At 36.0% G+C, this 14,570-nt stretch overlaps 1 protein-coding gene across 1 annotated transcript in view; it reads left to right on the forward strand.

Moving 5' to 3' along the window:
- LOC132097350 (uncharacterized) overlaps positions 1-12,577 on the forward strand; it is a 34,907-nt gene extending 22,330 nt beyond the window's left edge. The window contains exons 5-8 of the mRNA XM_059503005.1: positions 3,073-3,480; positions 4,703-5,146; positions 11,255-11,683; positions 11,797-12,577. Of these exons, the coding sequence (XP_059358988.1) occupies positions 3,073-3,480; positions 4,703-5,146; positions 11,255-11,683; positions 11,797-11,806 (1,291 nt within the window). The 3' untranslated portion in view covers positions 11,807-12,577. The remainder of the gene's footprint in view (positions 1-3,072; positions 3,481-4,702; positions 5,147-11,254; positions 11,684-11,796) is intronic.
- Positions 12,578-14,570: the final 1,993 nt, after the last annotated feature.

A 14,570-nucleotide genomic window follows, 5' to 3' on the forward strand; every position in this document is an offset into this window, starting at 1 on the left:
TCGTCTTTAAAAATGTTGGATGAAGACGTTATATTTAGAAAAACAAAATCTACAAGAGCTAACCCCTCTGTTGATTGTGTGTCTTATATATACTGTAGCAACAACAGAACAGGCAGTCCATGTTTGGGTGGTGTGACAGGATAGCACAGCAGCCATTCTCCGAAAGCCCTCTGTGATGCCTTGGTGATGTGAGAGGGTAGTGGGAAAGGGTGGCACAGCAGTGTCGAATCCTCATTGGCACAGTCATTCAGTCATGCTGTAAGAGATTTCCGGAGAGCAAAGAGATAAAGACATAAGACTATATTGGATACAACTAAAAACTAAACAAATCTGTGTCAGACAGTTAAAAGATTTGCAGTTGAATTTCATGCCCCATATTTTTTGGGTTTCAAAAACAACAGTGTAGCTACAGGAATACCAGAGACTTGAAAAAGTCAAATAGAGACTTGAATATCTTTCAGCTTCCCTGAAGTCATAAATATGACAATCTTTTGGTTTCCCTGCAAATAATCCTAATAATACTTTTTTCATTTATACATTTTTTTTTTATCCAAAACTACTTATTCCTACAATCACATGAAATAAGGACAGATATTTACTATGACACTGTACTACCAACATATTAATGTAAGTGGGAAGAAAGACAACTGTATAGGTCAATATAGGCTGGATCATGAAAAAGGAGATATAACATATTGTCCCACAAATTGAAGTAAGAAAATCATGATCTAACCGTGACAAAAATCTAATTGTAGTCAGTCACTTTGTTTTTGCCATACTTAACCATTTTATAAAAGCAAAAGCTCAGTTCAAGCAGGATTTTGTGTCTATTATATCACAGTTAAGGAGGTTGTCAGCCCAACATGAACAGTGCCCCTTAAGTATGATATAATAAGTGTATACTGAAGCCTGAAGTGAGCTATTGCTTAGATATTAAGATGCTTCAATACCAGGACTCTAGCTGATATCTAGCAATAAGAGAACAATCGGCCTTTGTTTTTTAGTGAGCATCTTTATAACATTTGATCGTTCAACCATCCGACTGCTGTTTCCTGTTTCTATGGTAATGTTTACTGTACTGTCTGCATGCAACAGTACAGTAAACTGTTGCATGCAGACCCCCCCCACCCCCCGCCCACACACACACACACAAGCACACACACACAAACACATACTTGGGATGAAAGATGAATCAAGTGCATTAATGCATTTTGGAAGGGCCCAAAATTGTGGTTCACTGTCTCGTCAAGCAGGACTGTGATGTCTGAATATGCCTCAGTGAAGCGCCTCTCAGCCTGATGACGTTCCGTTGCATCCACAAAGGGATCTCTACCAAAGACTGATGCTCTTGTTAGGCTGGCGTGATTTTCTTGGTCATACAAGTCAGCAGCCTGACTTGCAGTTGGAAGCTGATCTGCAGTGAGCTTCACCCTGCAGCCACCTTCTGCCAAGAGATTTGGAATGCCTCTACCTGGGGAAAAGATAATTGTTTTGAGTAGGGACAACAAAAAAAGGACACATAACTAATGAGAACTACAAGCTGCATAAAAAATATTTAATCTACTTTACTAACATAATGAGTATATTACACTGGAGAAAAATGCGAAGGAAAATAAAAAGTATACAACTTTATAGATTTGTTTTGGAAGAGTTTTGTTTTGACACAGAAGGGGTAACAGTAGATGGTGGAAGCTGAGAGTTTTTAGCAGCTATAGTGCCATAGAGAGAGGAGCTGGAAGGCAGGTGAAGTTCTGTACACCCTTCAAACTCCGTGATTAGCTTCTGTTGGTAGCAGTGCTTGCCTTCTCTTTGATATAAACACAAGTCAGAAGGTCAAACCCTTGTTGCCTGTTGTCGCCACAGAAAGAGTCGGTGCACAGAAGGGGGTAGAGTGACCTCTGCAGGTTGAGCTTCCACATAGCAATAAATATGTTACAAAACTAAAATGTGAATTAAATAATAGAAACTTATAAATAAATAGGCTACCTGCTATCCTAAGCTACATAAAAAATAGTTCACTTGTCTTAATCTGAAGTTACAGGTCACCAATGGTCTTACAAATGTTTAATTCTCCCTAACAGCCAGAGTTATTATTTTATTAATTTTAGTTAACTTAAGTGTTTTGTTTTTTCCACACCCAGTGCTACTTTAGTTGCACTAAAAAACGTTATAGTCCAGTTTAGTCTACAATGACCGCTAACTATAGTTACTTTTATTTTGAAAGTGTTACCGGTTACTTCCTCTTCCAAAAAAGGAATAGACCACGTGACTTCCGTTTTTGGTTTATAAACAAAAAAGGAATTGACTGAAGTTCAAAGACTCTCTTCATTTATTTGTTCAAAAAGGAATAACGATAAAATGATCGCCAAAAACGAATTACGGATTATCCAGAGATCCCCTGACCCGAGAGATAAGAAAAGTGGACACTGAAAATAGATGATTTAAATGTGAGGACTGAACAGTTTTGAGTGAGTGAGTGATATCATCTTTATGGATGTTGGTTTGTAGTGAGTTCAGTTTTGCATCAGAATTTGATATTAATGGACCTTATGTGTCATGTAGATGTAATTTGTCTTTGCAGTGAATATAATTATTTTTTTAATTCACACAATTCATCACCTACATGTATATGAAGAATGCTATGTTACAAGCAGTAAGGATAAATTTATGAAAAGAAATGTGACTTTAAAACAGAGTACAATTTAAACTATTTACGTGATTGTATTGAATAGTTATATTGAATACTGATTGTGTCAGTTTATCCCATTGTAGATTAAAATTAAGTATTTAATTACCTACTTAATTACACTTCTGCTTAGCTGGGTCTCATGAAACTTAATCTTTTATTGTCCCTTCAATAAGAAGACTTGTGTACATCGTCAGTCTGTGTTGAACAGTTATCAAAACTGTAAATTCATTATTGAGATTTAAAGTTTAATTTAAAAAAGTGTTTAATGTAAGCTGAAAAACAGAAAAAAAACACTGTGTATTATTAATTTGCATTATTGAATCATATTGTAGCTGTAATGAGTTCTGTGACATCTGTCTATTTTCATTTTAATTTTGTTACAGATTCTCTGATCCGAGTGAAAGCAGATTTTTTCTGAGTCTCTTCATGAAAGCAGCAGAGATTGAGACACAGACAGGAGAACAGATGCTGGAACAGTTAGCATCAGTCTGCGCCAGCTTTTCTGGTTATGGATGGACTTACATATTTAATAATATCGATTTCCTGCTGGATCTGTTCTCTCATGTGAAGAACTATGAGACTCAAACAGGCAGGAGTTTTCTTCCAGCATTACAGTCAGTTTTCCAGTCACCTGATGTCTGGATCATAGATCTCTCAAAGAGAAAGATCTCCGTCCTCCTGGAAGTGCTGAAGCTCCAGACAGAGAAGAAACCAGTATATCTGATATGTTCAGAGGAAGAGAGTGACGTGAAGAGTTTCCTTCAGTGTCTGCAGCACATCTCACAGCTGAGGTGAGAACATCTGTCATCTTACAGTTATTGTGAAATATGATTTCTGTATAAGCTGGAGCATGTTTTCTGGTTTTAATGAGTGTCTTTAGATTAGAGGCTCTGTTTTGTTTCAGTGTTAGCTAGAGAGTGATGTATTCTGACCATTCACTACTAGGGCTGTGCAAAAAATAGAAATGCGATTTTCATGCACATCTCATCAGTAAAGATGCTCCTGTAATTATAAGTATATCTCCAGCACGTGCGTTCGGATCAGGGTTGCCAGGTTTTTACAACAAATCCTGCCCAATCCTGGGGTTAAAATATACGTTTTTTAGCAGGGTTGCCTTGGTAAAATTCGCATTTTAGGGGCTAAATATCACGCTATTTGTATTGGGGTCGCTTCGACCCGTGGACATGAAAAACAACCTCAGACTTGGCAACACTGGTTGGCATTTACTACACCGAGCCGTAATTCACTGACAATCTGCACAGAATCAATGTTAAAATCGCAGGCGATTCTTTGTCGATTTTGAAAACGATTTTGTGTAAGTTGTCGGTAGACTACGGCTCTGTGTAGTAACTGCCGCTCCACCTGAACCAGTGTTGCCAAGTCTGCGATTGTTTTTCATGTCTGCGGTTTGAAGCAATCCCAATACAAATAACGTGATATTTAGCCCCTAAACTGCGAATTTTACCAAGGCAACCCTTCCAAAAAAAATTTATTTTAACCCCGGGAAGAAATTTTTATCGGGGAAACTCCTGGAAACGCGATTGGGCTAGTTTTGGACCAGTTTTGAGGAGCAACTGGGAAGAATTTGTTGTGAAAACCTGGCAACCCTGATCTGAACGCACGTGCTGGAGATATTCTTCTAATTACAGGAGCGTCTTTACTGATGAGATGCGCATGAAAATCGCATTTGATTTTTTGCACAGCCCTATTCACTACATCTGATCTTATTTTATCATGAACACATGAATCCAAGCTCAGTTTTTGTGCAGGGTGAGATACAGCTGGCCGTGAGTGAAAGTGCTCACCATACTGTATTTCTCTTTCTCTTTCTCTCTCTCTCTCTCGTTAATGAACACCTGATGACTTCCACTCTTCTGAGAACTGAATATCGAAGCGGAGATGGGGTCTTCTTGGTCTTCTCGTTGAATTATTTGTGTCTGATGTGTGAAGTAGTGTTTTAATTAAAATGGTCTCAAAGAATGAAGTGTTTGGTTCTTGATTGTATATTATCAGGTTCTGGTTCACTGATGATGAAGAAGGAAGGATGTCTGGAGTCAGATTGCTGCTGAATCTCTGTGTTGCTGCAGTAGAAACTGACAGATGTACAGGAACAAGATTCTCCACTCTGCTGTCATCTGTGTGCAGCTACAAAACCTTCCCTTTTGATGAAGAGAGAGATGATTATGTTGTTCATTATCAGAGTGATTTCCTGCTGGATCTGTGCTCTCATGTGAAGAACTATGAGACTCAAACAGGCAGGAGTTTTCTTCCAGCATTACAGTCAGTTTTCCAGTCACCTGATGAATGGATCATAGATCTCTCAAAGAGAAAGATCTCCGTCCTCCTGGAAGTGCTGAAGCTCCAGACAGAGAAGAAACCAGTCGAGCTGATATGTTCAGAGGAAGAGAGTGACGTGAAGAGTTTCCTTCAGTGTCTGCAGCACATCTCACAGCTGAGGTGAGAACATCTGTCATCTTACAGTTATTGTGAAATATGATTTCTGTATAAGCTGGAGCATGTTTTCTGGTTTTAATGAGTGTCTTTAGATTAGAGGCTCTGGTTTGTTTCAGTGTTAGCTAGAGAGTGATGTATTCGGACCATTCACTACATCTGATCTTTTTTTATCATGAACACATGAATCCAAGCTCAGTTTTTGTGCAGGGTGAGATACAGCTGGCCGTGGGTCTGGATACTTATCTGTAGATATTTGAGCTCAAATTATTGGTGTATTTATGGGGTGTTCTTATAGATTCAACCAGCAGATGCTACAGAAGTACATGTGCTAAATGATGTAGCTGACAATAACGGTTAACTGTTAACACTAGTCATGATGGTGTCAGTAGATCAATATGATTAATTATACTTACTTTTTTTGTCATTTAATTGAGGTAATAATAATAATAATATTAATAGTAATTTTTAATTATATAGCACCTTTCCAGAGCTCAAGGATACTTTACAATAAACATCAGAAATGTGATGTTTACAGAAAGTAAAGTGAACATCAGACATCCAGAGAGTAATATATAGATAAGACAATACAAGACAGAGTCGTCCTCCTGTTGGTGTGAGCAGTCAGTGAGAGTCACCTGTGTAGGGGATGACAGCCGAAGGAGGTCCGTCCCTGAACTTTTCCCCCCGTCAAAAAAGACCAAGTCTGTTGTATGGGAATTTTTCAGGTAAGGTAGACCAACCGTGTTCTGTACAGATGACATTTTAGCAGCGATCGCGAAACAAATACTTCCAGGTCGAACATAAACTATATTTGTGTCATATTCATTTCTCCCTCTCTCAACCACCCGCCATTTGTTTCAGTGTTGAAATAAATATGATTTGGCTTGCTACCCAGGCAGATAACAGGCTGATTAACTAGCTAATGTCAACTACTTTCCTCCATCACGTTACTTCACAGAACGGGTAATATCGGTCTAAAGTACTGTACTTTTCTACAATTTAGTACAAAAATTTAGCAGGCATCATGTCTATACTTTTAAAGCCTCCTGCCATTGTTTACATCTGTTCAAGATCACGACATTTAAAGACTGTGCGTGTGTGTGTGTGTGTGTGTGTGTGTGTGTGAGACACTCGACTTCTCTCTCTCTGAGCTGCAGGATTAGGATCACTTAAGTGATTGCACTTAATTAAGAATAATTTAATTATTTAAATTATTTAGCCTCACATGTACTCTTCCAAAACATTATATATGTTTCTTAAAAATAAAATATATTGTTCAATGTCTTTTCCCCAGACATTTAAAAATAACATCTTAGAGCTGTAATTACAATACAGTGATACCGTAAAACTGTGATATTTTTATCTAAGGTTGTCATACCATCAGAATCTCAAACAGGTCCATGCCTAGAAACAATGCTAAGGGACGGTGAGAAGGCGAGAATCAGAGGACCGCAATGAATGGGTGGAGAATAGGGAAGGAGCAGATTGCCAGACCATACAAAGCTTTAGAAGCAAGCAGGAGAATTTTAAACTAAATACGAAAGGCCACTGGTAGCCAAAGCAGATCAGCTAGAATAGAGGTGATGTGGGCCGGACGCTTAGCATGACTGAGAATATGAGCAGCTAAGTTTTGGGCCTGGAGAAGTTTTGTCATGCCCTGACACATTTGTGCTTTTTTCCGTTGCTTATAAACATGTAAAAGTCTAATCTCACTGTAATCAGCACAAACAGGGCTATTATAATATGTGAGCAACATGTATGTACATGATTTATGGTTTATGAGGAAAAAAAATGTTATGCGTGGTTAGTGAAAACTAAAAATGTTAAAACACTTGAAAAAGGCAAAAAAACACAAAGAACAATGGTTCCCGGGATTTTGAGAACTGGAGCTTGTAGCCTAGAGTTTTTCTTTCTAAATTATGTGAAAATCATCTTGTTTACTCACTCACAGAAAACAATATATTGATTTAAATTTTCTAAGACACTTTTTGTTGGTAAAAGTCATGCGAGTAGGCGTCAACTATCATGAATATCATTGTGATTTACACCTGAGAAGACAAAGGCCCGCATAATGAGCTGCATAATGAGCTGCATAATGAGCTGCATAATGAGCCTTTCAGTCAGCTGTGTCACTGAGAGGGAGGAGTTACAAGAAAGAATGTGAGAACAAAATAAATATATTCTAAATAAACTTTAAACTACAAACATAAAATGATATTTTTTGACATTTAATTATATCCCACAACATAATTTAATATCCACTTGGGGGAGCAGTTAAACAGTTTATTAGGAAAAATCAAAGCTGACTTTCAAACTGATTTTTTTGCATCATTACTCAAGTCACACAATCCTTTAGAAATCCTTTTAACAATCTTATTTTCTACACACACAAAAAAAACTTGTTGTTATTATTATTATTATTATTATTATTATTATTACTATCATTATTATTATTAATGTTGACAAGAGCTGAGAATTTTTTTCAGGTTTTTTTATGGGGGATAAATTGAAAAAACAGCATTGTTTGTTACATTTGTTACAGTTACATTTATTTGTTACATTTATTTACATCAAGCTTTTGAATGGTATAGTATTTTATATTGTTATTGAAACTTCATAATATTTCACTTGATTATATATTTAGTCAAGAATTATAGTTTGAAAAAAAAAGTCTAACTAATAAAATGTTTACACGTTATGTGAAAACTAGTACAAGTATATAAATAAATAAAAAGAGACTCATGTTTATGATCTCTGCTGAATAAAGCACGTCATCCTTTTTTCTGAGGAAATCCAAATCTCAAATCCTCAACCACATCACATCTTTTTGGGGTGAATTATGTCTTATTCCTCTCATCGCGAAGCAAACAGTAAAATAAAAAGAACTTGAAGAACAGTCTGGCTGCGTTGTCTTCTGTTGTGTGGCGTAATCAAGCCGCGCGCTTCAGTGAAACATTAGGATCTGAATAGCGCGTTCAGCTCGGGGGCGTGGTCTCATTAGAAGATAATGATGGGAGACGTGAAAAACAGACATCACGTTGTTTTCATATGGATTACTTTATCACAGAATATTTGTTTTCGGCAGCACTTGTTTAGTTTAAAAGTAGACATGTCAGGCTTTCTATAGATATCTCTCTGGAGTCCAAATAATTTTATACTTTATTGATAATAACTGGCAACTAAAATATAGTGTTTGTTTTTATTTGCATTAAAATCACACAATCATCAAACACAATAACGTTGACTCGTGAAACATTTCATTATATAATAGTCTTTACACATTCCCATTTTTTTTGTAGCTGAATTTAACTGGTCAACAAGGATTTACATAAAAATACCTTTTTGTTACTGGTATTTAAGCAACATGAAAAAAAAATCTAACAGTTTAATTAGTTTAATGTTTATTTGCTTTGACCTTCAATGTATATCAGTTTACTTGAATTAATAAAGGCCCATCTGAATGTAAAGTTATTCATTCCATTTTAATTTGCATTTATCATAAAATTTTGCATTCTGGTGTCTTCGTCAACTAAAATGTTTTTGTTTGTTTTTATTTGCATTAAAATTACACAGTCATCAAATACAATAACATTGACTTGTAAAACATTTCAACACAACACTTTTAACACAATTTAATGACAGTTGTCGTAGCTGAATTTAACTTGTTAAAAAGTATTTACATTAAAAATGCTTTTTGTAACTGATCAGTATTTTAACAACATAAAATGAATATCACACTAACATAAAATACTTTTATGCTTTGACCATCAAATATCAATTTAATTACATAAAGGTCCATCTGAATTTGATATATATGCACATGCACAGGCTGTGTGAAGAAGCCCTCTGCTACTCTGACCTGTACAATCCGTCGATAAAACAATATAAAGACAGCCAGATGTGCAATAATTCTGGGCAAATATTTGTTCACATTTTTGTTGCAGAGCAGGTCATCAGTGTACGCTTTTGTGTATATATATATATATATATATAATTATTATTTATTTATTTTTTACCTCTGATTCCAAACTGTTAGAACTCTTCCGAACTCGCTTCATAGCAGCAGGCGCCTGAGACGATGACATCATCTTGTTTTTTTTGGCGGAGCACAGACTTATAAGTGCATTACCACCACCTATATCTCAAGGGGACCACTGACCCTCCTAATTGAGATTGTAGATCGTGTTAATGGTCCATTTGAGAGATAGGTGGCGATAATGCACTATAACGCGATAACGCAAGTCTGTGATCTGCCAAAATGAAACAAGAAGATTGTTTTTTTGTTTTTTCTAGTAATGTTTATTACAAACTCTCGTGGAGACAACAGCATAAGAAAAACAGTCAAGGCATCAACAAAATGCAGATTTGACAATGAAAACATAAAAAAAAGGCATTGTTCTCAAAATACTAAATGTTACAGGTTCAAAAACATTTCAGCAGCATAACAAATAGCTTCTATGGTTTGTTTAGAAATGTTTACAAGGTTCGAGGAGGATAATAACATATGATATTAATTTTTAAAACGGTTTACATTTGTCAATAGTTTTTTCCATTTATTTTTGTGAATGTAGTATTTACCTATAATTATGATAAGGTTAATCAAAAGTGAAAGATCCCTTGTCAGTTTATAATTACAAATAAGAATATCTTCTATTGTAAATTGTTCAAGTTCACTAATTTCATTATTTAACCAGCTATGGACGTCTTGCCAGAACTTCCTACTAACTGAGCAAAGCAAGAATAAATGCTCTGTTCGTTCTGGGTTTTCATGACAAAAGTCGCAAGGGTAAACTTCAAAACCAAATCTACCCCTCGGTGTCTCCGCAGATGGATAGTAGTTAAGATTTTTAAATTGCATTTCTTTTACTTTGGGTGCAATTGGCCATTTTATAAATTCCCAATGTTTTTCTGCAATTGCTGGATTATCTAATATTTAAAGTTTTATCTTCCTCTCATAATCATGATATATATATATATATCCTTTGAAAGCTTTATTTAAATATGTCACATATTTTGTCCGTATTGTTTAATTCTCCTATTGTCAAGTTTGGAAGTTTGATTTGATTTAGAAAAACGAATAATGCAGCTTTTTATCAGCTGTATCAAATTCACTGGGATTAAGATGATCGTCTCAGACGCCTGCTGCTGTGAAGAGCGTTCACAAGAGTTCGAACAGTTCAGACATTGCATGAATCAGAGGTTAATAAAAACTGCATAAATTGATAGCGTTGTTAGAAAAGCCCCGGTGGACAGCAGCCGTCTTGTCTGGAAGATAATTTAGAAAGGAGCAGCAGACAGCATCATGAGGTGGAGGTTTGGTAAGTTCATTAACTGTGTTGGATAGTGCCTTTTGAGGAATGATTAAGGAAGAAGATAGAGTAGGATGATAATAAGACTTCAGTACCATATATTAAAATGCATCGGTGTCGTGGAAATCGAGTTGTGTGATTCGGAGGTTATCACAACCCCTTTGCCACAAATGTTTAGATCCATACGGTGTGAGTATGTTTAACAGCAGGAAGACATCAGAGACTTCAAAGTTTCCTTGAGAAACAATATGTCAAGCATATTGTCAGTTATGAATTAGTTGACTTCAGGGGATTCAGTTAGCATCCAGTCAGTCCTGACGAGCTGCACATTTTTCAGGTGCGTTTCAGGAGCATGTAATACACAAAAAGTTAGTTTCCCCTGAGAAATAACTTTATCATCATGCAGTGTGAAATACAGACTGAACAATGACTCTAAAAACATTCTGAAAGTAATTCTAATGATATTGTTCCTCTGTGATGTTGTTGTTATAGCTGTAGTATGGACTTACCTTTTCTCATAGAATTAAAACTATTATGAATACGCAGTTACTGTCCTTGGTGTAAACTTACCGGACACATCCAAGAAAATCGCCGTCTTCCTCCTACACATCCACAGACTTTGCACAAATACATGTAACATCCCATTGCTGCCCATTTCAGCTAAAACATTATCAAATCAGATCCCTGGGTCTTCTTTTTGAATCATTTATTTGTTTCTGATGTGAAGAAGTGATGTATGTATTATGTGATGTATGTTGTCTCAAATGAATGAAGTGTTTGGTTCTTGATTGTATATTATCAGGTTCTGGTTCACTGATGATGATGAAGCAAGGATGTCTGGAGTCAGATTGCTGCTGAATCTCTGTGTTGCTGCAGTAGAAACTGACAGATGTACAGGAACAAGATTCTCCACTCTGCTGTCATCTGTGTGCAGCTACAAAACCTTCCCTTTTGATGAAGAGAGAGATGATCAGAATGATTTCCTGCTGGATCTGTTCTCTCATGTGAAGGACTATGCGACTCAAACAGGCAGGAGTTTTCTTCCAGCATTACAGTCAGTTTTCCAGTCACCTGATGAATGGATCATAGATCTCTCAAAGAGAAAGATCTCCGTCCTCCTGGAAGTGCTGAAGCTCCAGACAGAGAAGAAACCAGTATATCTGATATGTTCAGAGGAAGAGAGTGACGTGAAGAGTTTCCTTCAGTGTCTGCAGCACATCTCACAGCTGAGGTGAGAACATCTGTCATCTTACAGTTATTGTGAAATATGATTTCTGTATAAGCTGGAGCATGTTTTCTGGTTTTAATGAGTGTCTTTAGATTAGAGGCTCTGGTTTGTTTCAGTGTTAGCTAGAGAGTGATGTATTCGGACCATTCACTACATCTGATCTTATTTTATCATGAACACCTGAATCCAAGCTCAGTTTTTGTGCAGGGTGAGATACAGCTGGCCGTGGGTCTGGATACTTATCTGTAGATATTTGAGCTCAAATTATGGGTGTATTTATGGGGTGTTCTTATAGATTCAACCAGCAGATGCTACAGAAGTACATGTGCTAAATGATGTAGCTGACAATAACGGTTAACTGTTAACACTAGTCATGATGGTGTCAGTAGATCAATATGATTAATTATACTTACTTTTTTTGTCATTTAATTGAGGTAATAATAATAATAATATTAATAGTAATTTTTAATTATATAGCACCTTTCCAGAGCTCAAGGATACTTTACAATAAACATCAGAAATGTGATGTTTACAGAAAGTAAAGTGAACATCAGACATCCAGAGAGTAATATATAGATAAGACAATACAAGACAGAGTCGTCCTCCTGTTGGTGTGAGCAGTCAGTGAGAGTCACCTGTGTAGGGGATGACAGCCGAAGGAGGTCCGTCCCTGAACTTTTCCCCCCGTCAAAAAAGACCAAGTCTGTTGTATGGGAATTTTTCAGGTAAGGTAGACCAACCGTGTTCTGTACAGATGACATTTTAGCAGCGATCGCGAAACAAATACTTCCAGGTCGAACATAAACTATATTTGTGTCATATTCATTTCTCCCTCTCTCAACCACCCGCCATTTGTTTCAGTGTTGAAATAAATATGATTTGGCTTGCTACCCAGGCAGATAACAGGCTGATTAACTAGCTAATGTCAACTACTTTCCTCCATCACGTTACTTCACAGAACGGGTAATATCGGTCTAAAGTACTGTACTTTTCTACAATTTAGTACAAAAATTTAGCAGGCATCATGTCTATACTTTTAAAGCCTCCTGCCATTGTTTACATCTGTTCAAGATCACGACATTTAAAGACTGTGCGTGTGCGTGTGTGTGTATGTGTGTGAGAGTGTGCGTGTGTGTGTGTGTGTGTGTGTGTGTGTGTGTGTGTGCGTGTGTGTGAGAGTGTGTGTGTGTGTGTGTGTGAGACACTCGACTTCTCTCTCTGAGCTGCAGGATTAGGATCACTTAAGTGATTGCACTTAATTAAGAATAATTTAATTATTTAAATTATTTAGCCTCACATGTACTCTTCCAAAACATTATATATGTTTCTTAAAAATAAAATATATTGTTCAATGTCTTTTCCCCAGACATTTAAAAATAACATCTTAGAGCTGTAATTACAATACAGTGATACCGTAAAACTGTGATATTTTTATCTAAGGTTGTCATACCATCAGAATCTCAAACAGGTCCATGCCTAGAAACAATGCTAAGGGACGGTGAGAAGGCGAGAATCAGAGGACCGCAATGAATGGGTGGAGAATAGGGAAGGAGCAGATTGCCAGACCATACAAAGCTTTAGAAGCAAGCAGAAGAATTTTAAACTAAATACGAAAGGCCACTGGTAGCCAAAGCAGATCAGCTAGAATAGAGGTGATGTGGGCCGGACGCTTAGCATGACTGAGAATATGAGCAGCTAAGTTTTGGGCCTGGAGAAGTTTTGACATGCCCTGACACATTTGTGCTTTTTTCCGTTGCTTATAAACATGTAAAAGTCTAATCTCACTGTAATTAGCACAAACAGGGCTATTATAATATGTGAGCAACATGTATGTACATGATTGTTTATGAGGAAAAAAAATGTTATGCGTGGTTAGTGAAAAACTAAAAATGTTAAAACACTTGAATAAGACAAAAAAACACATGAAGAACATTGGTTCCCGGGATTTTTGAGAACTGGAGCTTGTAGCCTAGAATTTTTCTTTCTAAATTATGTGAAAATCATCTTGTTTACTCACTTACAGAAAACAATATATTTATTAAAATTTTCTAAGACACTTTTTGTTGGTAAAAGTCATGCGAGTAGGCGTCAACTATCATTAGTATCATACACCTGAGAAGACAAAGGCCCGCATAATGAGCTGCATAATGAGCTGCATAATGAGCTTTTCAGTCATCTGTGTCACTGAGAGGGAGGAGTTACAAGAAAGAATGTGAGAACAAAATAAATATATTCTAAATAAACTTTAAACTACAAACATAAAATGATATACATTTAATTATCCCACAACATAATTTAATATTCACTTGCGAGTGCAGTTAAACAGTTTATTAGGAAAAATCAAAGCTGACTTTCAAACTTAATTTTTTGCATCATTACTCCAATCACACAATCCTTCAGAAATCCTTTTAATCTTATTTTCTACAAAAAAAAAAAAACTTGTTGTTATTATTATTATTATTATTATTATTATTAATGTTGACGAGCTGAGAATATTTTTTCCAGTTTTTTTAGGCTGGGATAAATTAAAAGAACACCATTTTTTGTTACATTTGTTACAGTTACATTTATTTGTCACATTTATATTGTTTCTATAAAGCTTTTGAATTGTATAGTATTGTATATTGTTATTGAAACTTCATAATATTTCACTTGATTATATATTTAGTCAAGAATTATAGTTTGAAAAAAAAGTCTAACTAATAAAATGTTTACACGTTATGCGAAAACTAGTACAAGTATATAAATAAATATAAAGAGACTTACTCATGTTTATAATCTCTGCTGAATAAAGCACTTCATCCTTTTTTCTGAGGAAATCCAAATCTCAAATCCTCAACCACATGACATCTTTTTGGGGTGAATTATGTCTTATTCCTCTCATCGCGAA

Source organism: Carassius carassius, chromosome 21 (assembly GCF_963082965.1).
Source record: "Carassius carassius chromosome 21, fCarCar2.1, whole genome shotgun sequence".
Taxonomy (NCBI): Eukaryota; Metazoa; Chordata; class Actinopteri; order Cypriniformes; family Cyprinidae; genus Carassius; species Carassius carassius.